The sequence below is a fragment of the Thrips palmi genome, unplaced genomic scaffold (assembly GCF_012932325.1).
Source record: "Thrips palmi isolate BJ-2018 unplaced genomic scaffold, TpBJ-2018v1 HiC_scaffold_7, whole genome shotgun sequence".
Lineage (NCBI taxonomy): Eukaryota > Metazoa > Arthropoda > Insecta > Thysanoptera > Thripidae > Thrips > Thrips palmi.
The window spans coordinates 7111580-7137981 of NW_023144634.1; the positions used below are offsets into that span (position 1 = coordinate 7111580).

The 26402-nt window shown below is 57.7% G+C and overlaps 2 protein-coding genes across 2 annotated transcripts in view; both read left to right on the top strand.

Annotated features, from left to right (window-relative positions):
* The first annotated feature begins 48 nt into the window (after positions 1-48).
* LOC117652298 (RNA polymerase-associated protein CTR9 homolog) lies at positions 49-5964 on the top strand. Its single transcript, XM_034397102.1, has 16 exons — positions 49-208; positions 609-707; positions 797-1036; positions 1142-1410; positions 1520-1715; positions 1803-2030; positions 2114-2424; positions 2500-2708; positions 2787-2968; positions 3047-3376; positions 3455-3717; positions 3797-4004; positions 4092-4312; positions 4391-4481; positions 4567-4955; positions 5049-5964. Exons 1-16 carry the CDS (start codon positions 167-169, stop codon positions 5095-5097), a joined length of 3327 nt encoding a protein of 1108 aa, XP_034252993.1. The 5' UTR covers positions 49-166; the 3' UTR covers positions 5098-5964.
* An 818-nt stretch (positions 5965-6782) lies between these two features.
* The window catches only part of LOC117652762 (protein sneaky), a 40531-nt gene continuing 20911 nt past the window's right edge, over positions 6783-26402 (top strand). Inside the window, exons 1-10 of the mRNA XM_034397854.1 lie at positions 6783-7049; positions 7119-7247; positions 7764-8000; positions 8251-8508; positions 8623-8751; positions 8817-8958; positions 9042-9208; positions 9563-9694; positions 9799-9983; positions 10061-10361. Of these exons, the coding sequence (XP_034253745.1) occupies positions 6783-7049; positions 7119-7247; positions 7764-8000; positions 8251-8508; positions 8623-8751; positions 8817-8958; positions 9042-9208; positions 9563-9694; positions 9799-9983; positions 10061-10361 (1947 nt within the window). The remainder of the gene's footprint in view (positions 7050-7118; positions 7248-7763; positions 8001-8250; positions 8509-8622; positions 8752-8816; positions 8959-9041; positions 9209-9562; positions 9695-9798; positions 9984-10060; positions 10362-26402) is intronic.

The following is a 26402-nucleotide window of genomic DNA, read 5'->3' on the forward strand; positions in this document are numbered from 1 at the left end:
CTCTCCCGTGAGTTTCGTCTCGCCGGTCTGGTTTCGCCCGGGTGGCCGATGGGATAGCTACAGCTCCGTTTTGTTGCCCGTTGTTGCCGTCTAACCTCACGATAGACGTCGGCGATGTTTTTCTAGTGTTATTTTGATGTTTGAATTCTGGCATTAAAGTGCCAAAATGTCTGGCTCAATCGAAATCCCGCTCAGGGAAACTGATGAGGTGCGTAACTAGCTGTTTCTAATCCCAAACTGCTTTGTGTTAATGAAATATCTACCGTTTTGACATATTGTATGGATGCCGCTTTACCTTTCGTATGGTGTTTTTTCTTATCAAATAAATGATAGTTGTTGTTTATTTTGGTTGAAACTTTGTTTTAAATGAAGCGAGATCCATGTTTGATCTTGTTAGGTATTCCGTCTTATCCTATGCCTATCACAAAGTCATGATCTTATGCATTTGCCAAAATGTCTGTTGAATGAACAAGTACTGTCTGTCTCTTTCATTCTTTAAGCCTTGTTTAAACTCAGTTGAAATACTTGCATTGTTCATTTGAAGAAATTTCTGTTTTGAAATTTCACAAATTTTGTGATTGATAACTCGTTGTGGTGTCATTTTGTAGGTAGTTGAACTCAAAGTCGACCAATTGCCAGAAGCCGAAGATGTCATCTCCATCTTGTGTCAAGAGCAAGTGCAGCTTCACTTATGGGTCAATGTTGCGGTAAGACTTTATCTGCATTATCCTTTAACTGTATTATTATTATTTTAAAATGATTTCACCATTTTTGCATCCCATGTTTCTCCTCGCAGCTGGAGTATTACAAACAAAATAAGACTGAAGACTTTGTTAAGATTTTGGAGCGTTCCCATCAAGATGCAAATAGAGACTATCAAGATTATGAAAGGGATCAAATGCGAGCCCTTGACATGCTTGCTGCGTATTATGTGCAGCTTGCCAATCAAGAGCGTATCAAAGAAAGGAGGGACAAACTATTTGACAAAGCCAATCTCCTGTACAACACTGCTGATAAAATCATCATGTACGACCAGGTGTGTATTCATAGCCCCTCTTATGAAAATTGACAACATTTTTAATTGTTCCTTTAATTTGTTTATACTTTGAATCATTTTTAACAATTGCTTCTCTGTTCCTAGAATCACATGTTGGGAAGAGCTTATTGCCGTTTGTTGGAGGGAGACAAAATGGACCAAGCTGAGAACCAGTTCAATTTTGTTTTGAACCAGTCTCCTAATAATATCCCCTCACTACTTGGCAAAGCTTGCATAGCTTATAACAAGAAAGACTACAGAGCGGCTTTGGCTTTTTACAAGAAAGCCCTGCGAACTAACCCAAATTGCCCAGGTGCTGTGCGCCTTGGTATGGGCCATTGTTTCATGAAACTTGGCAACCAAGAAAAGGCCAGGTAAAAATATGTGTCTCAAACATTGTTGGATTCTGTATGGCTTCTCCATAAGTCTTTCCCAAAACTGTTTTTATCTGTTTTTCTCTTATTCACTGTTGTCTGTTCCCAGGCTTGCATTTGAACGTGCCTTACAATTAGACCCTCAATGTGTTGGGGCTCTAGTTGGCCTAGCTGTCCTGAAACTGAATATTCAAGAGCATATGTGTATCAAAGAAGGTGTGGAAATGTTGTCTAAAGCATACCGGATTGATTCTACTAATGCAATGACTCTTAATCATCTTGCCAACCATTTCTTCTTCAAGAAGGTATGATCTGTGTGTTAAACTTATTACCTATTACTGTGTTACAAAAAGCTTGGAAGTTCCTTTGATACAACTTTTTTTTTTCTCTAGGAATATTCTACAGTTAGACAACTAGCTCTTCATGCTATCAATAATACTGAAAATGAACCGATGAGAGCTGAGAGCTGTTACCAGTTAGCCCGTGCTCTCCATGTACAAGGCGATTATGATCAAGCTTTCCAGTATTATTATCAAGCCACTCAGTTCGCTCCAGCCCATTTTGTTTTACCTCATTTTGGCTTGGGCCAGATGTATATTTACAGAGGAGATACAGAAAATGTAAGAAAATTTAAGACTATTTTTTCTTTTGTCTTGTATTAACACTTGTATTTTTATTAATTTACTTATTTTTAACTCCTTAGGCTGCACAGTGTCTAGAAAAAGTACTTAAAGTTCAACCAACAAATTATGAAACTATGAAGATTCTTGGGTCATTGTATGCCAATTCTAGTAGCCAAACTAAACGAGATATAGCTAAAGGTCATCTGAGGAAGGTTACTGAACAATTTCCCGATGATGTTGAAGCGTGGATAGAACTGGCTCAGATTCTTGAGCAAACTGACCTTCCTAGTGCCTTACAAGCATATCATACAACAACCCGTATTTTGAAGGACAAAGTTCAAGTTGAAATTCCTCCAGAAATTTTGAATAATGTGGGCTCTTTGCACTATAGGTAAATGTTTCGTCTTCTTCTCATATTTCTCTCATTGTCACAGACAATTGATTTACCGTACTTTTGATATTGTAGGTTGGGCAATTTGGAGGACTCCAAGAAGAGCTTTGAAGAGTCTTTAGTCAGGTCCAGAGCTGAAGCAGAGCATGACCCACAGTATTACAATTCCATCGCTGTCACCACCACTTATAACTTAGCCAGATTACATGAAGCACTCTGTCAATTTAATCAGGCAGAGAGATTGTACAAAGATATTTTAAAAGAACATCCCAACTACATTGACTGTATGTATCTTTGTTTCATTCTAAAACCTCATAAAGTATTAAATTGTTTCATTGCTGACTTGATTCAAATGCTTTCAGGTTACCTCAGACTGGGGTGTATGGCAAGAGACAAAGGACAGATTTATGAAGCTTCAGATTGGTTTAAGGATGCCCTTCGTATCAACACTGAGCATCCTGACGCTTGGTCACTCCTTGGAAACCTTCATTTGGCCAAAATGGAGTGGCAGCCTGGTCAAAAGAAGTTTGAGAGAATCCTAAACGTGAGATTTTATGCCATCCCTTTAATTTACATCTTACCTTTAAATTGGGAGAAAAGTTATAAAAAATTTGTTTTTCAGAATCCTGCAACTGCTAACGACACATACTCACATATTGCTCTGGGTAATGTTTGGCTGCAAACACTTCATCAGCCCACTAAAGAGAAAGAACGTGAAAGGCGTCACCAAGACAGAGCCTTGCAGATTTATAAAGGGGTTTTAAGAATAGACCCCAGGAATATCTGGGCTACAAATGGAATTGGAGCTGTTCTCGCTCACAAAGGATGTGTTAATGAGGCTCGCGACATATTTGCCCAGGTCCGTGAGGCTACTGCTGATTTTTGTGACGTGTGGCTTAACATTGCTCACATATATGTAGAGCAAAAGCAGTACATAAATGCTATTCAAATGGTATGTATCTCACCCAAGTCGTGCTTTCATTATTTTTTGTCGCCCATTTGTTGTATTTATTGATTTCTTTTGTTGCAGTATGAAAATTGCCTTCGTAAATTTTACAAGTATCACAATGTAGAAGTTCTGCAATATCTGGCTCGCGCCTATTTCAAAGCTGGCAAACTGCGAGAAGCTCGCACAGTACTGTTGAAGGCCCGTCGTGTTGCCCCACTAGACACGGTGGTTTTGTACAACATTGCTCTTGTTCTTCAGAGGCTTGCCACACAGATCTTGAAAGATGAAAAATCAACTCTGAACACTGTACTTCAAGCTGTAACCGATTTGGGACTTTCGTTGAAGTACGTTTGGTCTTAATGACAGTGCTGTTAACATTTGAAAAGAACTTTCTTTAATGATTTGACTTTTCTCTTTTATTAGGTACTTTGAGCACCTCTCTGTGAATGGTGACCGTATGAGATATGATATAAACTTGGCTGGCGCCGAAGCACGACAATGTCAGGATCTACTTTCCCAGGCACAATACCATGTGGCTCGTGCTCGCAGAGTGGATGAAGAGGAGAAGAAGATGAGGAAGAAACAGGAAGAAGAAAGGGTTGCATTTAGACTGAAGCAGAAGAAGGAAATGGTGTGTATATATCAAAGTAATTTTTTTTTTTTTTGTTGAACTTTATCTTATTTGCTCTTTATTATTTTGCTTCTTGTTGTCTTCCAGAAATTAATGGAAGAAAGGAGACGACAAGAAACTGAGGAGCTGCTGGCACGTCGTGCGGAGTACAAGGAAAAGACTAAGAATGCTCTGACGTTCGCTGAGCTGCCACCTGAAATGAAACCGAAGAAAGGCCGTGGTCGCAAGGGTGGACAAGATGGGGAAATTTTGTCAGAGTCTGGCTCTGATGATGCTGGCCCATCTGAACCTAGGGAAAGAAAGCCTAAGTAAGTAAAGATAATATTTTTCTCCTTCTTGCAAGTCAAACTTTGAAAAATATATTAATTTTAGAAAATAATTCTTAGGGAAAAGAAGAAGCGCTCGGCTGGACGAAGAACAAAGAATGATGATGGGTCCGGAAGTGACCGGCCAAAGAAAAAGAGATTCCGTAAAACGGTTAGTTTTGGTTTAATTTCTTCCAGTCATCATGAGCTATCCTCAGTGTTCTTTGGAATGTACTCATTTTGTTTCTTTTATTTAGAAGGAGAAGGGACCACGCAAGAGCAGACCAAGTGATGAAGGAATGTCCAAAGCCCAGAAAATGCGCATCATCTCCAAAGCAACCATTTCAACTAGTGAGTCAGACTCTGACTCTGGAAATGATAAAAAGAAGTCAGGTTCAGATTCTGATAGAGGCAAACATAGATCTGGTTCTGATTCTGACAGAGGCAAAAGAGGATCAGGCTCTGATTCTGACAGAAGCAAAAGGAGATCTGGCTCCGAATCTGACAGAAGCAAAAGGAGATCTGGTTCGGATTCAGAGTCTGGAAAAGATAGAAGGAAGTCAGGATCAGGTTCAGGTTCAGGTTCGGGCTCTGGGTCAGGTTCAGACTCAGGAAGTGAGAAACGGAAATCTGACAGCGGAAGCAGGTTAGCATCAGGAATAGAACCATCACCTCTCTATCGCACATCTTTATGAAATCATGACCATGCAAAATCTTTAACTGCATTTGTCCTCCACAGGAAATCGGGCCATTCTTCTGCCAAGTCATCTGGGAATGAAAGCAATTGATCATCTCTTGTGGATCTCAATCTCCATGTGGATATGCAACTACTTATCTAAAATAAATTATAGTTTTGTTTATAGTTTGACTCTACCAATGTCATAATGTGTGTCATTCCTATATATTCTAATAATCTTGTACAGTTACTGTGCAAGCAATGAATCAGCCCCTCTACCAACCTCTAGATGTAAAACATCCTTCTGTTATCAAACATATGCTGTTGTCTCAATACTTCATAGGTGGGAGGACTGGACAAACCGAACTTGTGAAGCATGATGTGTTTGCTTTTCCCAAGAAAGTCATATTTAATTAACATATGCCTTTGGTATGTTTAATGATTAATAGGTTTTTTTCTGACAGCTGCCATGAATTGCTAGCTTTGTGAAAGCCTTTGTGTAGCCCCAATTAAATTTTGCTGATTGTAGGCAGCCGTATTTTCTTTATGGGAACCTCCTTTGTGGTGGTTAGCCTTATTGCGTTACAAGAACGAATCTATTGACTTAATGCCTAACATCGATTCAAAGTGTTAGAATATTATTGTTATTTGCAGCTGTTTTTATCTTTCAGCTGCCTCAACGTTTTAGTTTTGAATTAAATTTGATATTGGTCTTACCCTGATGTGAATCTCTAAATCAGTGTTGTTAGTTTGAAGTAGCAATTGGGACAGTTGAAAACAAAGCCTGTGCACCTCACTTACAGGATTTTCCAACTAATACAGGACAAATTTTATTATGCTTCAAGCCTTGTTTCTTTTCCTTTGTATGTATCCGAAGTGCAGTTGCATGTTGCAGCTTCTGTATATTATAGGCAGTGTAAATATCTGTACAGTGACCATTGTTTTAAGCCAATGACGCAATAAATTTTTTGAAGCGACACTTTGAGTTCTCTCTTTCCCACACTCCGCTCTAGTCAAAATGACCTGGCACTCAAAGTGCAGCATGCCAGCACTTAAGTGCAGACGATTCGATGCGATGTGCGATGCCAGGCGCCGCGCCGCGCAGCTGAATGCTGCTGCATGCTGAATGCCAGTCGTGCCAGTCCGCCAGTCCAGCCGTCAGGCAGCTCAACAATCCTTAGCACTTCCCCCTCCCACCGCCCCAAGCCCCAAGCCCAGCCATAGCGGCCATAGCCATCGGGTCGCCGCTGCCCCAGCCCCATCCCACCTCAACTCCCCCGAGCCGAACGCTCGGAGCAAGATCGGCGGACTCCGTTCCAGTTCTGCAACACGTGAGGGGCAGGTGGGACGTGTCCATGAAATAGCAAATGGCAAACGCGGGGCGCGGCGCTGCCTGCATCTTGATCTGGGTACATACGGTGGAGGCCCTACGGCCTGGCCCAGCCGCGCTGCCCTCCGCGTCGTCATGGTGACGGGGTGATGGTGGAGTGGACCCACAATGAGCACTCGCATCTCTCTCCTAAGTGATCATCATTCACCATCTATGCCACGGGGGAAAATAAAAAGGAGCGAAAAGATAAAAAGAATTAATGACAGCCCAAACACGACGTCCGTCCACACTTAGACCATCTTTGCGTCGCCACTACTGATCTCAAACACCTGTTGCTAATCTAATAGCCGAGGCGTGGTACGAAAGGGGTTGGGCTTAAGACCAGGTGTGCTTAGGGAGTGTGGGGTTGGGACCCAGCGGCGGCCCACAGCGAGCCCAAAACACGTGGACGTGGACCGACTTTGCAGATGGTGAACTGGGCCGAGGCGTTGGTGTTGTTCGCGGAGGGTTGCGTGCCGCGGTGCGCGTCCTGGCTGCTGGCGCGGCTGCTGCTCGCGCCCCGGGGGGAGTACCGCTGCCTCCGCGCGGCCGCCGGCTTCCTCTGGGGCTTCCTGCTCGGCTTCCTGCTGCTGCGGCTGCTGCTCCGGGACCTCGTCATCGGCGGCCACGTCGGCGTCATCCTCGGCGCCACCATCGTGCTGCTGCTGGCCGCGGGGAACGCCGTGTCCACCCAGGTACCCCCTTGGCGTGCACCGAGAGGGCCCCGACGGCGTCCTGACTCCTTGACGGCTACCTGGCGCCAGGTGCGGTGCATCACCCTGCTGGCGCTGCCCGCGCTGTGCTCGCGGGGCGGCAGGACCACGCTGCGGGTGCTCGTCATCGCGTTCCTGGTGGCGGGCCCCGTCGCCAACCTCACGGACAACGCCATCCAGGTGCGTCGGCTCGACGATTGATCCTGGCGCTGCGGCGCTGCGGTCGCCCCGGCCGAGTGGCCGCCGCCGATGGATTCTCGAAGCTCTTTTGTGCGGCTTCGCGAGCGCCACTGCACCGCCACTGCACTGCGACTGCACCCATTCACGCGCGGGCTGCGTCTGCGGCGGCCTCCGGGGAGACGGCCTTCCGGGCGGGAGCGAGCGACACCGCGCCGCCACCCCGGACGCGGCCCCCGCTGCAGTCTGCGTCAGGTTCGCGGTGTGGCGCGGCGTGGCGCGGCGTGGCGCACAAGGCTTTGAAGTGCTTTCGAGGGCTTTGATCCGGGACTGCCAGGTGGCCGCTGTGCTCGCGGTTTGGCCCGCGGTGTGGCGGCCGCGCTGGTTTCAGCAGTTGCCTTGAGGTTCAATCGGCAACCAAGCTCGCGTACCCTTTACAAAAACAAAGCCCACAAAAAGGTAAACAAAGCGAAAAGCGGTGCCGGTACTTGAACTCACGGCGTCGCGGACGTGCTCCAGGTGGGCAAGGTGTTCGCATGCGGGGCCCGCCTGGCCGCCAACCTGACGCGGACGCGCTGGGACCTGCTGTACAGGCCGCTCCAAAAGGCCCTGACCAGGCTGCGGACGAACCGGGCCGAACTGCGCAGCATCTCCACCGAGGTGCGCGAGGTGGCGGCGCCCCTCAAGCAGGAGGTCCAAGGCCGCGACGACGAGACGGAGAAGCTGCGCGAGGAGAACGACTACTTCGACGCGCAGGTTGGCATCCCTGGCCGGGTCGGGTGCCGCTCGAAAACTTTATCGTTTTTCAACTGCCTTGAGTCTTGAGACTTAAGAGCGCGTAGGCAGCGTGACGGCGCTCCTGCGCGGCGTGCGGCCTACCCCCGACTCGGCGGGCGCCTCCCTCCGGAGAGTCAGCCAGCGCAGCCACGGCGCCAGCACCGCGCCTGTGGCAAAGCCTTGCGCAAAGCAGTCTCGAGACGCGATCGCTGCTTTTTCCTATTCCCAGGTGGGGGACACGAAGCGGAGCGAGGACATCGAGAAGAAGTACACGGCCTCGCCGACAGAGAGCGCGGCGGCGCGGTACGACCGCCAGTACCGCCGCCGCCTGGAGTACCGGTGCCAGGGGCTGCTGACCAAGGCGGCGGACCGCTGCCGCCGGACCTTCCAGAAGGCCTACGACAACTGCTACGACAAGGTCACCTTCCTGGCCGCCTGGCTGCTGTGCTGGCCCATGAAGCTCACCTTCATCTGCAGCATGGTGTCGGTGAGGGGGCAAAGTTTCTGCGCACAGTGAACCATCAAATCGGTGCCGGAGGCCAAAACTCTACACGCGTTGCCTCCACCTTGAAAGGGGTTTGCCCTGCCCCACTGTTGCAAGTCGATCGGCGGCGCGTCTTCCTGCGACCCGTCCACCGTGGTGCAGCCCGAGTTCGGGGCCGACTACGCCTCCATGCAGAACGCGTCCGGCGCGCTCGAGTCCGGCATGAACGTCCGCCTCCAGTACGAGGTGCGCGTCGACGACTCTGCCGCGTCTGGCCGTCGTCGTCGACGTCTACCTGGAGCGTTCCCCAGGTGGTGACCATCGCCCCCATGGTGGACGTGCACGGCGCCGACGACGTGGCGCTGGCCATGGCGCACGACGTGGCCCGCTCCAAGGCCATCCTGGACACGTTCATGTCGCCGGTGCGGCAGGTCCTCTCGTTCATGGTCGTGGGTCAGTCTTCATTACGCTGAGAACCTGGAACAACACGGGAATAGACCGAATGGTTATTTGATCGGCGGCGTGGCGGCCCCCAGGCATCCTGCTGGAGGCGCAGCGCTACCACGACCGCTACCGCGCCGACCTCAACTTCGACAACCGCTACGTGACCGAGCACTTCCGGCGCATCGACGCCCGGCGGCGGCAGCGCGGCGCCAAGCACCTGCTGCCGCTGCGGCGCGCCGAGCGCCTGCAGCTGGTGGAGGTAGCGTGTCCGGCCGGCAGGTGCTCCGTCTCTCTGTCTCTCTCACTCCCTCTCCATTCCCGGGCAACTTTCCCGCGACACGTGTGCGATTTATACCGCCCCGCTTCCTGCATGCATGCCGAGCAGGCACGGCGGCACGGCGGCGCGGGGACAAATCGCAAGGACGGACCGTGTGCGGAGTTATTGGCGCCATCCGCGGGCCTCTTTGTCAGGCCGTCGGCTCGCCGTCGGCCTGCCGTGGGCCGGGATGGACGGCATCTCCCTCGCACTGCATTACCGCCGCTCTGTCTCTCGCTCTCTCTTGTGGGGATATGGAGCGGAGCCACACTGTTCTATGTGGCTGTGGCTGCGCAGGCTGTCGGGGTGTGGCCGGGCGCCAAGGAGAGGGGCTCGCTGGCGCTGCAGTCGCTGGCGCTGCTCCTGGAGATCCTGGTGCCGCTCGCCGTCTTCCTGCTGGACGAGCTGCTCTACGGCCTGCTGTCCATGGTGCGGAGGTCGCGCCACAACCGCGAATCACGGTGGAACTTCTCTTTTTGTTTCGCCCGGGCCGCGGGTTCAACTCGCGCCCGATCCATCTTCTCGCGTTCCAGATACGGCGCCACGGCCGGATAGACTACCAGCAGATCGGGCAGCACTCGCTGTCCGTTCGGGTCAAGGGCTCGGGCATGATCGCGCAGCTGGTGCGGAAGATCATCTCCGAGTTCAACGTGCACCAGGCCGTCAACGTGCGCCACTCCAACCAGCCCTGCTTGCCCAGGCCGAAACGCCTGCACTGGCAAGAACAATTTCAACAGAGAATTTTTTTTAAGTGTAGGCGCGGCGGTGCACTCGAACGTGGTTGACCCGACGCAGGTGGCTGTGGGTGCGCGTGCTGCTGGTGTACCTGGCGCTGTGGCTGCTGCTGGTGTTCCGCGCGGGGCTGGGCCGCCTGCACCGCGCCGTCTGCGCGTACTTCTACCCGGAGCGCGAGCGGCGGCGCGTGCTGCGCCTCTACAACGACACCCTGAAGCGGCGCTGGGGCATGGCGCGGTTCATGCGGGCGCGCGTGCGGGTGCTGGCCAAGCAGGGCCGCCTGGAGCGCCGCCACGGCCTGGCCAACATCCTGGGGGACGTCCTGGCGTACTGGTGGCCGAGCGCGCATCGGACGTTTTTGGTAAACGGAGAGCTGCGGGTTCAAAACCCTCGCTGTAGGCAAAATCTTTTCGAAACTTTTTCTTTGCAGAGGATGTTGCCGTCGCGGGTAAAATGCGCAGTGTGTGGGGAGGACAAGCGCCGCGACGCGGAGACGCCGGGCGTGACGTGTGCGGGGGCCGCGACGACGTGGGCGGAGAAGCAGAAGGAGGAGGAGGAGGAGGAGGAGCAGGCCCTCCACGCGCCACTGTACCTGTGTCGCGACTGCTGGACGGCGTGCGGCGCCGAGTGCCCCGTCTGCTCGCCGCCGCGCCCCGGCGAGGACGCCGAGGCCGAGGGGCTGGACCATCCGCCCGAGGCGATGCCGGACTGACCGAAAGAGAGAAAGCTGCCCAAAAAAGGCGTTCTGGCGTTTTTTTTTCGAGGGAAGCGATGGTGGAGAGAAAAGTAACATCCGGAAGAGATAGTTATTTTGCACCCCTCGCTGCGGTCCGCCCGGAAGACGCCCTCCACCAGCTCGTCTTATCTTTCAGGACCTGTCGCCTGCCTCCGCACGGTGTCCTTGCCTTGGGGGGGCGGGCGGGGCGGGGCGGGGCGGGGCGGGGCGGGGGGGCGGGGCGGGGCGGGCACGCCTCGTCGCGGTGAAGCGTGTGAAGCAGATTTATTGGCCGATAATGCGGTGCTGTCGGGGGAGCCACACACTCGACCTGCAACTTGGCGTCGCGTGGTGACGGAGACGCCCCTCCAGGCTGGCCCGGCCCGGCCGAGGCCCGGCAGTGCTCCACGCCCCACTCGCCGCGGGGTCACTTTCCAGCGGCCACCGATAAGACCACATAATGGCGGCCGTCGCGCTGCAGCGGACCTCCTGTGTTATTTGGCGGCACTGCGACGCGGGGGCGGGGGCGGGGTGGGGGCGGCGTGCCCGTGGGGGCGATGCTGTCTGGCCCCGCCGCCCCCCGCCGCCCCCGCCCCGCCGCGAGGGGGCGGCACTAAAGGCTTCACCGTGGACTTTACGAGACGCCCTGGAAGACGGAGCACTCCCCGGCCTTGGTCCGCGCGCCCACCGCCCGCCTCATCGGCAGCCTGGCAGTAATTCGAATCGGGGAGCGAATTCGTCAGCGTGGCCTGGGATGGTTCCCGCGGCGACGCTCCGTCAGCCAGCCAGCCAGCCAGCCTGCCAGGCAGCCTTGAGGTTCACCGGGCTTTACCGCCCGACGCGCGTTAAAACGTTAAAACCTCGGCTTGATTGCCGCGCGCCAACTCTCACGAGTCCTGCACACCCAGTGCCCGCCAGTGCACACAGTGCACACCCCATAAACCAAAGCGCCCAAAGCGACGAACAGCGCCCGCAGCGCTGCGACCGCCGCGCCGCCGCGCCGCCGCGCCCCCTGCAGGGCCCTGGAGGTGCCGTTATATGACCCTTTTAGCGGCCTGGCGCTTCCAGTGTCATCGCGTCAAACGACCGTCTCAGCCCGCGGCGGGGCGTGGCGGGGCGTGGCGTGGCGGCCGCGCTGCGGTGGGGCCGGGTGGAGCGGCGGGACAGATTTCCTGTCATTTACGCGTGGATTAAACGCCGGCCTTGGGGACACCGCGGCCCTCCCCGCCCTGGACCCCGAGCCATTCTACCAGTTACGGTTATGTTTGCATGAAGGAAATGCAAATTTAGGAACTGAGCTGGGCAAAAGTTTTCCCAACGAGTGTCTTGAACCCTCATCCCCCGACCCGGAAAACCGGTGCGCTAAACCACGCGGCCACCTCGTTAAGGTGGTCGCCAATTCCCTTGCGCCGCGGGCGCCGCTCCGAGCCCTTTGCCCACCTCCGGGGTCCCCGACGGAAGTGATCCATCACCCAGTGACGCGGACCTGACGGCGGACTCCGACGACGACAGCTTTGGCGCGGTGCCGCTCACGTGGAAGGCGTTGTAAGGCCGTGACGGCGGTGAGACGCCGCGCCGTACCAAAGAACGCCGTGATGGCGTTAGAGGTTCCTGGAGGAAAAAATGTGACGGGGATAGGCGGCGCGGCCCGCACAATGCGGGCTGATGGGCGCTGGAGTGGGGCTCTGATAGGGTGTATGCACGGCGGCGGTGCCACGGCGGTGCCATGCCAGTGGAGTGGCCGGAGCCGCTGGAGTGGCTGGAGTGTCGTGGGCTGGGATTGCACGGCCTGGAGGGGCTAGAGGGCCTGGAGCACGCCAGCGCCTTTCCATCAGCCAGGTTAGGTGAGCCCTGAGCCAATCCCCTTGACATAATTGCATTTCACGAAGAAACTAAAAGTCCTGTACATCATCCTTTCCTTCCGGAGGGGCCCGGCGCCGTGCGGAGAAAATGAAATGAACGAGGTGGGGGAGCGAGGAGCACGCCGTGGAGGCCGTGAAGGCCGTGAGGCAGCACCGAGGCGGCCGGCCTGGCACCGGGCGGCGCGCCGTGCCGTGCGCTTCCAGAGGTGGAAATTCTGACACCGTCATAATGAAGGTTTCCTTCACTCAATTAAAAGTTGCTGCCGCTCCACGCGAAACGAAACCGAACGACGCGACTTAGCCTCATTTTCCTGCCTCACTCTCGCTCACTTAGAGTTTTCTCGACTTTTCCTCGCGCACTGATTTTCGGTTGTTGAAGTGTAAAACTCCAGACTGGGCCGTGCCGGCTCACGCACACTAATGCCAGCCAAATTATCCCCTCATACACAGTAAAAATATTTACGGGCAAATTTAACTGAGACAGTTTTACGAGAACCGTACCACAAAACACTTTTTCCATGTTTTTATTTTTTGTAAATCTACTATTTTGTCCCGTTTAAACCTGGCGCATATGGCACGCTAAGCTGCTCGCCGTGCGTGCGTGGTCACTGGTGACGGACGATAACGCTCAGTGACGGACGCACGCACACAGACGCACGCACACACACGCACGCACACACACATCACGCTCGGGCTGGACGAGCGTGCGTGCGGCCGAAACCCGGCTGTGGTCGAGCTGCCGTCAGTCTGTTCACCGAGACTGTTCGCACGCGCCGCGATTGTCACAAAAAACTAGTTTGGAAAGTAGGTCGAGAGTGGCGCCAAACGGCAAAGCGGTTTCCGGTCAACTTGGGACGCGCGCGCGCTGTGCTGCAGCCTGAGTCGTCCGGTCTCTCTCGCACTCACAGAGCATCCCGTATCGGTGCGAGAGAGACAGAGCGACGAACACGACTCTCAGTCTGCTGGCTGCACTGGCCGCGGCTGGCACTCAAGGTGACCTTCCCTTCCCTTCCCTCCCCCCTCCAAGGGCCAGAGGCAGCCAGGGGGCTGGAGGGCTGACGCTGACCCCGAGTGGCCCCTGGCTTATCCGACCACTCCCTTGGAGGGCCGAGGGCTGGCCGAGGGTCGGCCGAGGGGCCGCGGGGGCCCCGAGTGTTGAACGGTCACACTCTTCGCTAGTGTAGTACACCGCGCCGCTGCAGCGGGCCAGGGGGCGCGGCCGCAACGGAGCGTCTTTGTGCCTCTAAACCGGCCATAATGACATTTGCAGTGTTGCTGCGTTCCGCCACGCTGCATATTTATACTTTATTTGAATGTTTATTAGATGGGGAGATAAGATGTGAGCCCGCCCGGGGTTGGTTGGTTAATTCTGGGGGTCGCTGCAGGGCAGCGATGGGGGCCTCGCGGCCGGCGGCCAGCGGATCCAGTGCTGCCACACCAGAAGGCGAAAATTCCCACAACGCGCCAGTGCGAGAAAGGCTTGCCAACCTCAGAGGGACAACTTCTCCGACAGTGCGGCCAAGATATTGCCGTCGTGGCAGCACTGTTCGGATCCCAGCGAACAACAACAACAAGGTTCCGAGCGTCGCCGCGAGTCGCCGCCAACAGGAAATAAACTGCAGCGAGCAACACGAAAGTGAAACGCCAGCTGGCTTCCTTCCCGGACGGTAAAACACGAATAAATCGCGGGGGCCCCGTGTTAACCCCAATGCTTCAACTGACAAGCAGCGGCCCATTCATGAGAATAAAACCGTCAAACTCCCCCCCCCTCCCCTCTCATCGCCTCGTCGCGCCGCGACCGAGAGGCTTGCCGCGCAGCATTTCCGGACACTTAAATAGGACCTCGGAGAACAAGTTAAATAATGAGACAGGGGATTAGGACGGGGAGAGAGACGGGCGAAGGGAGGCGGACCGCGTCGGAGAGAGTGAGAGGGCATCTTTCATCAAATCCCGTCCTTGTATCAAGGGAAATCTCGGCCGTGCGCCATACGCCTTGGCTTTGACCTTGCCGTGTCGGTGGAGGGAGGGGGCGGGGGAGGGGGCCCGCCCGGCACAGCCCCTATATGCTTCCGAACTTTGTACCAGTAATTGGGGAGAACTTACGGGGGATCATGATCAAAACCTTCTTGTCCTTCCCCGCGTGCCAAACGCCCCTCCCCCTCCCCTCCCTCTCGCGACGTCGCGGCCCTCCACCCGTCCCCCACCCCCTTCAGCCAGGTGTTAAAAATGTATACGCCCTATTCGCGTTTTTCTTTCTTTCCGGACGCGCACACACACTCACATTTTATTTATTGTCCTACCGAGGACACGTCGCTCCGCTCGGCTCGGCTCGGCTCGGCCCGGCCCGGCCCGGCTCGGCTCGGCTCGGCTCGTTTCGGCTCGGCCCGGCTCAGCCCGTCGTTTTCTTTTCTTTCCTTCGCTGTTTTTGTTATCAAGTAAACAGACCGTGTGCAACACGACCCCGGCCTGCCCCGGCCTGCCCTGCCGTCGCGAGTGGGAATTCCCCGCGACACGCGCGCGCGCTGACCGAGTATTTCCAGCGGAGCGGCGGCTCAAAATACGGAGGCGAGAGGCGGCAGGAACCCCAAACAACGTACGACCGTACAGGGGTCGCGGCGTGCGCGAAAGCGACCGATTTACACTGTGGTGTTTTTGTCGGCCTGGCCGCTGCTGGGCAAGGAGGATGCAGAAGGAAGGGGGTTGGTATCGCCCTGCTGGCCCAGGCCCTGCGCTCCGCCACCCCACCGCCCTGCCGGCCCTTGAAACACGGCAGCCCGGCACGCGACCGCGGTCGGCCGGGCTGGTCGGACTTCGCCGATAGCCGGGGCTGGGCCCGGGGCTGGGCCCCATTGGGGTGGGCCGAAGCAGCAGCCCGCCCAGCCTGAAGAAGTCGCACAGCAGCGTGTGTTGCGGCGGCAAGCGGCAAGCGGCCGGCCCGTCTCGTGTCTAATTAAGCTGAACGAGGCGGCGGTGGCTTTGCGGGCGGAGCCAATGCCACGTGCGGGCAGTCCCAATGAAGGCCCTCCAGGCCGAGAGGCTGGTCGATAGCCGCCTGCAAGGCTCTGCGAGGAGGGCGCCGCAGCCGGGATACCCGGGGCGTCCGGGGCAGATAACCTGCCGGGCATCCGGATGTTTAATCAAGCGAGCGCTGCGACCGCTGTGGAAGGCGCATTGTACCCGTCAGCGCAGGATGATCCAGGGTACACCAACCCTAGGTTCAGGGAACCCACACTGCTCCTCTTTCGGCTCCCGGTCCGGGAGTCCCGGTTGGCCGTCGGGACCCGCGGGACCCTCCGTGAGGCCTTCAGCTCGGTGCAGTGCCTGGTCTGCTGCTGCGCCATCCGAGGCGCAGCCTCCTGAATTCTTAAACTCCTCAGGTACAGCGCTTAGCGGCGACCGGGCCTAAACAATGGCGCCCGCGCGTCGCTGCTGCTGCGAGCGCAGCCTGCCGATTCGCAATCCTCCGTACAGCGCCACGGCACGCTTACAATGGCCCCCCTCGCTCGCGACGGCCTGCCACGGCCTGCGCGCAACATTGCAATCCCCGCTGCCACGGCGCGGAATATGCGCACAATGCCTCCCGATTCGGCCCGGCCCGGGGCACTCGGGCCAGCTCGGGCTCGGCGGCGGGCGGTGCAGGCCACCTCGGCACGGCTAGTACCAAAGTACCAACACCGGCCACCTCGCTCGGGTCTATATATTTTGTTTCATACACAATTTTAATTACTATCTTTGGAATGAGCCCGCATACTACCCCGTACAAGGAAACCGAACGAGTATTGACTGAGAAATTTGAAAGGGAAAAGAAAAAAATTTGAACTCTACACCCCCTCCCCAGTCTTAATGGGGAGGCCTCCTGCTTTACTTCGGTGTTCGGGATGGGAACCGGTGCTATCAGGTACCTGGGGTTAATCCCGTCAGCGACCCAAGCGTTCGCCGGGGGACCCAGTAGGACCCCAAAGCTCAGGCAGTGGGTGAGAGCACCCAGTACGAAGCTCTTTGAGGGGCGGGACGTAGAGTGAGACGACAGAGAGACAGAGAGAGACTCAGACAGAGAAGAGGTTTGGTGGGAGCTTCTTGTTTTCGTAGGGTTGGTTGTGTACCCCATGGTACCCCCACTGTCCGGCGCTCCCGTACCGAACATACAGCGTTTTAGGCCAGCTTCAAAGGACTTATCATCGCCTCCCCGACGAGTCAAGGAGGCACCACCCGCAACCACACACCGGATGGTCTGGATTGATGGATCAAATACTCCATCGCTCCAGTGCCGAGGCCAACCCGCCGAAGCGGATTGCTTTTTAGACACCCACAGCGGAGTGGCCAGGTGAATGTGACTCTGACCACTACGCTATCACGCTTGTACGTCTGGCAGCGTGTTGGACGACGGGTTTGAGTTGCACTGGGAGGAAGGCGGTCGAAAAATGTAATGAAATGATGGGATTCGATCCCCGGACCCCGCCATCGGGATCAGACGACTTTACGCTCTCGGCCACCACGGCCCATGATGAGGGAACGGCGTGAGGTGGGTTCTTGACGCAACAGGACTCGACCGACCCGGTCAAAATTTCGCAAGAAGTTGGGGGAGTCGAACCGCCGACCCTAGCACTCAGAACCGACGCCTCTACTCCCTGGACCACCACGTCCCATGCTCGGAGTGGGCTCACGTTTACGTGTTTCAACCGCACTGGGTGAGGCAGTAAAATTAAATGGAAATATTTGTTAGGAGTCGAACCTCCGGCATGTGGGTCTGTTGCACACGGCTCCGCTCGGATGGCCTCGAACCACCACCCTTAGGATAGTAAGTCGAAAAAACGTATGTGACGCTGGTATTCGAACGCCCGCCTGCGGTAACTCGATCCCACGTCTCTAACCTCTCGGCTATCACAGCAGTTGTGAAACGCGATGGATCATCTGCCTTCATTAACGTTCGTTGAATGAGATTTTTTAAGGTCCCCTCGTACGAGAACCAGCGGGCCGCGGTTTGCTGGGTTTGCCGGGCCCTCGAATGCATCTTGGGAGTGGGCGGAGTGGCGCGCCGGAACGTTTTCCCGGGAGGCAGAGCCCCTCCCTCAAAGCCCGAACGGGGCCGAGTGGGGCGAGCTACCGAGAGGAGCGGGTAAAAGGCAAACATTTCGTTGACTCCGATGAGAGGGAAGGGAGGGGGCGGGGCCGGCGTGCCACGGCAGGGTCACGCTGTGGGCGGCACAGTCGGTGCGGCAGCAACGCTCCAGGTAGAATGATTAGCGAGGCACGCAAGGCCCCTGGTCTTCCATGGAACGGAGGCCGCTTTGAGTTTCACAGTGTGCAGTTCACAGTGTTCACACTGCGGGGTGTGGCGGGGGTCGTCCGTCGCCGACGGCATGCCGACGCCGTCCTCTCGCCCGGCGCGAGACCTGGCGCCTCGGGCCGCCGCCGCTGTCTGTCTGCCCGCGGCGCGCGCCACGCCGGGCAGGCCGGGCAGACCGGGGCCAACGCCCAACGGCCCGCGGCTCAGGGCTTATAACTTTACAACAATTTAGACTTTCTCGACTCGTGCAGCGGCGGCGTGGCGGCAGGCAGCTGGTGGCAACTCATTGTAGAGGCCATTAAATTCTCCGTTGCCTAGGGCGAACGCGCAAGACCAAAAAAAAAAAAAAAATAGAAAAATGCAAAAAAAGACCAACGCAGGCATCGAAAATTGCGAGTTTACAACAAGGTTCTACATTCCAGACGCGGCTCGCTGGAGAATCCTAAATGAGTGCTGTCGAAACGATCCCTTATCCCTGCAGTCCAGGTGGGCCTGCAGGCCAAGGCTGAATTATATGGGAGGAGTGAGAAGCCAGGGGAGGGAGGGGGCTTTACGCCCAGGCACTTGACTTTGATGACCGCGGGGTGGGGTGGGGTGGGGTGGGGCGGGGCGAGGTGGGGTGAGCGAGCCTAAACGGGCCGCGTTTAACGGCGGAGGTCACTGTGACACTCACGCGGTATGCCGTACACGGCCTCTCCGCGCGCCGCGAACCCAAATTCACGTTTTCCCATGAGATTTTAGCACGGCGCTGTAAAAAAAAGAGGGCCGTGGATGAAAGCAAAGAAAAGGTGAGCAAAAAAGGTGGTTGGCGGCTAAACGCTTCCCGGGCAGGCTGCCGGGCCGCGGCCGGAAGGAGCATGGATAGATAAATGGCGACGAGGAGATTGGGTGCGATAGAGGGGATAGAGAGAGGATAGAGAGGGCGGCCGGCTTGGCCCGGGCCAGGGGTGCTGCCCTTTTCCACCCCTTTTCGCATGATAACCTTTGGCGGTGCGTTGAGGGCGGCCCTGGCGGTGCCGTGGCGGTGCCGTGACGGCGGCGCGCTGTTTCGTTGCGGCCGGGAAGGCTGCTTCGGCGTCTTTGGCACGGTGATGGCGTTGGCTTGGTGTTCCCGGGAGCGCGGCCAGAGGGTGGCGGCCCAGCGTGCGGTGAGCGCGTGCGGCCCTCGGCCCTCGGCCTGGCCCTCGGCGTCGCCTTCATTACTCCGAGACGACTCTGCGGCGACGCGTGGCCGAGGGCCTGCCGAGGCCTGGCCGAGAGGCACGTGACCAACCGCCGGCCAGCGCGCCCACAGCGCGCCAACTTCGAATAACGAAGAGACAAGTCATTACGCCCGCGCACGGCCGCACGGCTCGAATGGGCGAGGCTGTCTTCACGGCGCGCACCGACCGCCTGCGAACGGCGGGGTAGGCAAGCCGCCGCACTGCAGCGCGCGCCGCGGCCGAGGTTGCCTACCCCGCCATTACCATTACCACTAAAGGCTAGCGCAGGCTGCGTGCGTGCACAGCGTGACCTGGCACTGCACCGACTGGCAGTGTGCGCGCATTTTAATGAATCGCTCCCCGAGGTGGCGGTGCGCGGCGACGAAAAAAAAAAGTCCGCAGACTTGGCGCTTCCTTCTTTGCCGAGTTGATTTAGGGGGCGATTCAGGGAGGAGGGGGGGGGGGGCAGCGCCATTACGGAACGACAAGGTGCCATAGGCCTCGCGCACTCTTCCCGGCGTCAGCCAGCATCAGCACCCTTCCTGCCGCCCTTCTTCCACCTTACCTGGGAAACTTTTAATTGCCGACAACTTGACATTTCCTGGGAGCGTCCCCTGCCCCTCCCTTTCCCTTCCCCCGCCGCACGCCGAGCTTTTCCAGCCAACTGATTCCGAACTGCGATTTCGTCGCCCTGTCTCTCTCGCACCCTTCCGCGACGCCCCGCGAGTGCGAGAGAGACAGAGCGACGAGGGCTGTTCGGACGCGGCCGGCAGGTCCGACGGGATCGGGTCCGGGGAACCTCTCGCCGGAAGTTGCGGTGCGGTCCTCTTCGGGGACGGAAATCGGCGATGCCGCGCGAGCCAATGAACACTAGGAGGCTACCCTCGCATTCTTTTCCGATTTTTGCCTCTTTTTGCGGTGTGAAGACTGACCTGCGCCGTGATCCGAGGAGGCCGCCACTGTCGGACCGCACCGACGGCGTCCTCGACGGTAGTAAACGATCCCCTTGTTGGCGTCCACGGCGGTCTCGGCCCCGTCAAAGCGCGTGCGCTCGGACGTCCCTGCACGGCCCGGCACGGCACTGGCAAACCACGGCCCATCAGCTAATTGTATTCCTTTGTCTCCGCCATCCTCGCTCCCGGTCGAGTGGTCACCATGTCAACGGGGAGGCCCCGTCGGCTCCACTGTAGGCCGATTCCGAGAGTCTCTCTTGCACCCACAACAACGCCGCATGAGTCCGAGAGAGACAGAGCGACGAAAACGACTCTCGGAATGAGTCCGCTGCGCTCCTTCCTGCCGCGCTTTCTGCCCAACGCACACACTGGGGGAAGAGGACCGTCTTCGCCGGACTCGAAAAATAATGATCGAGCACGGCGACTCGTGCAGCGCCCGGATTATTATTCATCCTTCTCCCCATTTCAGACACTTTGCGCGCCGCTGCTGCTGCTTGTTATGTCAGCCCGGCTAATCTTCTCATCGCCTGGCTCGAGTCAGTTTATCCCCCCCCCTTCTTCCTCCTTGCAGGCAGGTGCGAAGCTCCCCACGCACCGTCTGCGCGCCGCGCCACGCCACTGCGCGAACCGGCGCGCGCGACAACGCCAAATGTTCTGTTCCGAAACGCAATAATTAGAGAGTAAATTGTTTGGCCAGACTCGTAATTCGGGGCGCTGGCTGCGCTGGCTGCGCTAATGGGCCCGTCCTTCGCCCAATCGGATTGCCGCTGCTGCCCTGTCCACAACTATTTATTTTGCCAGGCAGTGATTACGACCGAGTTGGCGCTGCACTGCGCGGCCAAAACTCTAGACGCGTTTTGAGCTCCAGAGTCGCTAAACAGGACTCGAACCGAACGTGTGACCCCACCAATGGATTCGTCGTTCGGAGAGCAATCCATTGGTGGGGTCACAAGTTCGGTTCGAGTCCCATTTAGCGACTCTGGAGCTCAAAACGCGTCTAGAGTTTTGGCCGCCGGTCTTTCGGCCCACAGTGTGTCGGGGACCTAATCGGCTGTCGCCTTCCGCTGCCTTGTCTTTTGTGTACCGTCCATCGTCGCTGTCAACAACAATCTTTTTCTTTTCGCTGTCGGCCAAGGTGCGCCTGTGGTAGCATTGCTGTTGCCGTGGTTGGGTTTGTCGAGACGCCGTGTCCGCCGCGGGCGGGCGGCACTGGTTGCCGAAGGGAGAGGGGGGGGTGGGAGTCTGATGAGAAATCTATTGGAATGCGGGGCGAGGCCGGCGAGGCTGAGGACTGCGCCGTGACGACTGGAGGTGGCGTCATGGCACTGCCATGGCAGTCACGTCACCGAGGCCAATCCCATTCAGCCCGGCCTGCCCGCCACTGTCGCACAGTGTACACTCCAGGCTTCGCAGCGGCGGTGGATCGGCCCTCGCGACATCCCCGTGTGGACCGAGCCCTCCCGGCCGGGCCGGCGTAGCGCTGTCTGTTTGTATTGGGCTTTCGGTTTCAATTTCACAACCCCGGCCGGCCTGTGCTTCATACGACCGCCGCATGACAAGCGAGCCGAACGAGGAATGCCCCCCGGAACCCTGCCAGCGACTCGCCTCTGCACGGGCGCCCCGCCCGTGGGACCCCCCGGCACCCTCGGGAGCCCCCGGGGGGCTTCGGGCCGGGATCTGCAAGCGAATCGAAGCAGTGCCAGCGAAGCACGGCGCTAAGGCGACGAGCGGAGCAGAGCAGCCCCAGTCAACTGAGACATTGTGACTCGCTTCGACATCAACAGCTGACTCGGCTATTCGTGCTGGATGCCGGATCGGATAGCAGGCTCAGCCCGGCCAGTCCTCGACACGGAGCTCCATGCTGCCTCCACTCGCCCCACCCAGTGATGCCGACGGACAGAGCAAACATATGCCCACTCAAACACCGATGGCCATTTGCCAAGTTCGCGCAGACAGCGCTGTCCACACGGCCCCAGTCGAGCGCCATTCCCATCCCCCGAAAGCAAAGCCTGTGGGTACGTCCCAGATCCACTACCCTGTAAATCAGTGACTTGTCCGCGTGCAACACCCTGGCCGTGCCCCGGCCGTGGCCCGGCTGTCGACACACTGCCCCGAGTGGCCGGGCCGCCGCCTGCTCCCCCTCCCATCCCCAAAGTCAATTTGAATGGTCGTCATTATGAGCTGACCCGAAAGCCATAGTGCCCGTTAGGCCCGAGGACTAAGGACTGGAGGCGGTCCCCCCCCCTCCCCCTTCCCCCGCGGCGCTCCACGCGAATTTAGTTTCCATTCATGAAGACGATAGGACGGGACATGAATTTCGCATGCCATTCCGTACCCTGCGCGCCAAAACTCGCACGCAGGGTCTTTTTCCCAGTTTGAATTGTTTCCTTTTCCCCTCCGTGCCTCCTCCGCGGGCACACTCTGTTTGCAGACACTACCTGCTGCCTCCGCAGTCCTACTGTACTGGAACGGCGGGATAAAGGCGCCCGTGTCTCTGTTCTGTTCTTTCCGTCTTCGGCCGAGGATTCCTGCGGCTTTTATTACATTCCTGGGGCGGCCCGTCCCGTCATAACAGAGCCTCGCCTAATCGACAGGCGAAACAAGCTTCCCTTTTTCCCGTCGAACGGTCGCCGTCGCGGCGGCGGTGGCGTTCCGACCCTCGTTCCGACCATTGTCTCGAGTAATCAGCCTCGGGGAAATACGAAACACCGAAACACCCGACCGCCGCGCCTCAATATTGAAAATAGTAATGAGTTTTCGGCGAGCTCGGCGGTCCAGGTCGAAACGACTGTTGTGCGCAGCAGCAGCGCAGCCTTGAGCAACTCTTTTTTATTTAAAATTCAATTATTTTCCGCGTAGCGTTCACGGGAGGTTCCGGGGGAGGTGCGGCTTCAGCTAGCCCGGCACAGCCCCTGCCGCGCCGCGACGACTGACCTTGGTTTCCTTTGAGCTGACAAAGAGGAGGGGGGAGGAGAAAGAGAAAAGGAAAACGGGCAAGGTGGGTAAAGGTCCTGTTGTGTGTCGGCCTCCGACGTGTGCGCGTGTGGCAACACTGCGAAATACGCGGTGATATAATACTCCTCGCGGGCGATTGATTTTGGAGCCGATGTCGGCCCTTTTCCCGTTTCTTCGCGGTAAGACGGCGAACAAGCCGCGGTCTCTCTCTCTCTCTCTCTCTCTCTCTCTCTCTCTCTCTCTCTCTCTCTCTCTCTCTCTCTCTCTCTCTCTCTCTCGTGTCGGTGGCCGCTTTGGCCTCCAATTAAGGGCGGTGGCGTGCTGGTGTAATTAGCAGGCGTCGTTGCTTCCGCCCTATCTTGCCCTCGCTGGCCGCGCCGTCTGAATCCACCGCCTGGCCGCGCCACTGTATGGTGGCCTCGCCCCGATGAATTTCTCATGCGCGGCTGGCGGCCGCTGAATTCGCCATAGACCCCATTCCGAACACCTTCGCCGAGTCTCTCTCGCGCGCTTAGGCGGCGAGAGAGACAGACTGTGGCGGTGTACCGCTTCGTTTTGCTTCGCTTCCATTACCCGTCCGGCGAATCGACGCCCGGAGAGACGCCTTGCAACACCATTACTTGGCCGCGGCCGCAAGAGTGGCAGGTTTGCAGACGCGACGCTGGCGCGTTGGCGTTCGATCAGCGGCTGCGGCGGCGCGAGTCGCAGCCCGGGCCGCGTTGTTACGTCGAGATTGAGTCGCTAACGAACGAGCCCGATGCCGTTCCTCGCAGGCAGCGGCCTCATTCGCAGCAGCGTGTCGCTCTGTCTCTCTCGCACTCACGGGCCGTGCCGCAGGGGTGCGAGAGAGACAGCGTGGAAGCGCCCAGCCGGGGCGCCGTGCGCCGCCAGATTTAGTCCCCGCTGCACGTCGTGCGCTGCCTTCGGGCGGAGGGTCCCTGGTTCGACTCCCAGTATTGCGCCTTTTGTTCCGGCCCACCTGCTGCCTGCTTGCCGCCTGCTTGCTGGCGCCCGCTGCCCCGGCTCCAACAAGTGCATGTGCGAGGCGAGGGCGAGGCGGCGAGGACACAGGCGCCCCGCCGAGGCACCCCGCCGGGCCGACAGTTTGATTGGACGCCGCGCTGATGAATGAAAGCAGCGTTCTGCCGCCCCTCTCGCCGTCCCTCTCGCACCGCCGCGCCCCTGCAGTCAGCGCGACGGAGACACACTCCGTGCTTTCCGAGCGCGGCCGGGGGCGGCCTCGGACGCAGCCGCCAGGCTCACGCCGTCCAGAGCAGGGTCGCGGCGTTTCAACCCCGGAAGACATATGGTGCCCAGCCGGCCCGCCGCACAGGGACACGTTGAGTCCCTGCTTGTCGGGGCAACTATGACACGCGTTTCGCGTCACAATGATGATTGTCTGGATGCAAAACGCGGCGCGGAAGCCTTTCTTTTTTTCGTGTCGCCCCGGGAAAGGTGCCGCTGTCGTTACCGCCTGCGTGGATGCATGGCCTGCGCCATGATTTTAGAAAGGGTCGTTGTTTGCCTGCGCGCCGCGCCGCACCGCGCCGCGAGCCCCGCGCGTGATGGGATGATTGTTTTCGGCCATTTGCATCGAAAACACACTCACTCCCAGGCCGGGCCCGGCACGGCCTGCAGTCGATTCCGAAGGGGCGCTGTCTCTGTCGCACTCGCGGGGCGTCCCGAAGGGGTGCGAGAGAGACGGAGCGGCGAAGCGAGTCTCCGGAAGCACCGGCCCGGTGCCGTGGCCGCCTCCATCATTGCTGTTCCTTTCCGCCGTGCAGTTTTCGCGATGCGGTGCCGCGCCCGCCCCCCCCCGCCCCGCCCCGCCCCGCCCCCGCCCGCCCCGCCCCGCCCCGCCCCGCCCCGCCCCGCCCGCCCCGCCCCGCCTACAAAGCACTTGCCACCGCCAAAGACGGATTTGCGGCTGGAAGGAGAGAGAAACATCATTTTCTGGCATGGAAAGAGCGGCGCGCCCTGCCCCGCGAGGTGGCGGCGGCCGGCTGTTTGCGGACGTGGCAATCGCCCGGAATGGAACTTGGGCACGGCAGGGGGAGGGGGGGGGGCACGGCTGCGGGTATTGACGTCCGTGCTGTGTGACACATCCAAGATTGCGCGCGGCGAGTGATGAAAATAAGTTCGATGCATGCCGCGAAATGGGGCACTGGGGCGGGGCCAGGCGGTGGGAAAGGCAGGCAGCCGTGCAGACAACCCGCGAGACACTCCGGAAGGCGTTGCACGGGTCAAAAGCCCGGTGGAGGTGGTCAAAATCTCAGACGCGTTTTGAGCTCCAGAGTCGCTAAGTGGGACTCTAAGCGGACGTGTGACCCCACCAATGGTTTGCTCTCCGAACGAGGAATCCATTGGTGGGGTCACACGCTTGGTTCTAGTCCTAGCAACTCAAAACGCGTCTAGTGTTTTGATCGCCTGCGCCGGTCTTCTGGCCCACTGTGGGTCGCACTGTCGCAGCGCGTGCCGGCCGAGGTGGATTAGACCGTTGGGGTGGGGTGACTGGCTCTGACCCGCTCACAGCGCTCACAGCCCACCATAACTCATCATCATCTGCCAGCCAGAAGGATCCCCGAACAGCGCAGCGCGCAGCCAGGCAAAAACAAACGAGAGAGAAAGCCCTGGCGGAAACTGACGCCGGGCGGGTGGCGCGCAGGTGCAGCCTGCAGCCCCACTCTCTCCCACGGCAACTACAGTGCCGCAGCACAGCGCAGCACCGCCGGGACGGGGCGGGCATCCCTTGGGCCCGCGCTCGCAGGGGCGGCGCAGGGTCGCCACGCCACTGATTGCAGGCAACCTGGTTCTGCTCGCATTATTAACGGGCTATTTTTGTCATGGAACGAACAGTAACTGACGGGTGTGTGCCAGTCGAGACCGACTGCAAACTGTATTTCGCCACAAAACGCATTAAAAAAGTGGGGAAAAGTACAGCACTTAACCGGGACTCGAAGCCGGCCCCCAACGCGGACGCCAACTTGCTCTTCTTTTTGGCGTCTCGGTTCGAGGCACGGCGAGATGCTTTTTGTTTCCGGAGTGGACAGAGCGCGCCTTGGCCGCCACTTAGACTTCGGTCGGCCTTCTAGGCCCTTTTAGGCTCGCCGAGGAGCGAGGAGACGCGACCTTTTTAATTACAACAGTTCGCGGTCGCGGAGTGCCAACTTGACATTTCCCCGCTCCAGGCGATTTGTGTATCATTTCCCAAACGCGGTTGGAAACAACAAGTTTTTTTTTCGTGGCAAAAGATTAATCTTAGTTTTTTCTTCATTTTCTTCGTTTTTTTCTTCTATTCACGCGACAGGACAGAAACCTTGTCAGGTTGGCGTCTTTGCGAACCGCCACCGTCGCGGAGGGGCAATTAGAGCGAGAGGGGCCGTCGCTCTGTCTCTGTCGCACTCGCAGGGCGCCCCGTGGGTGCGAGA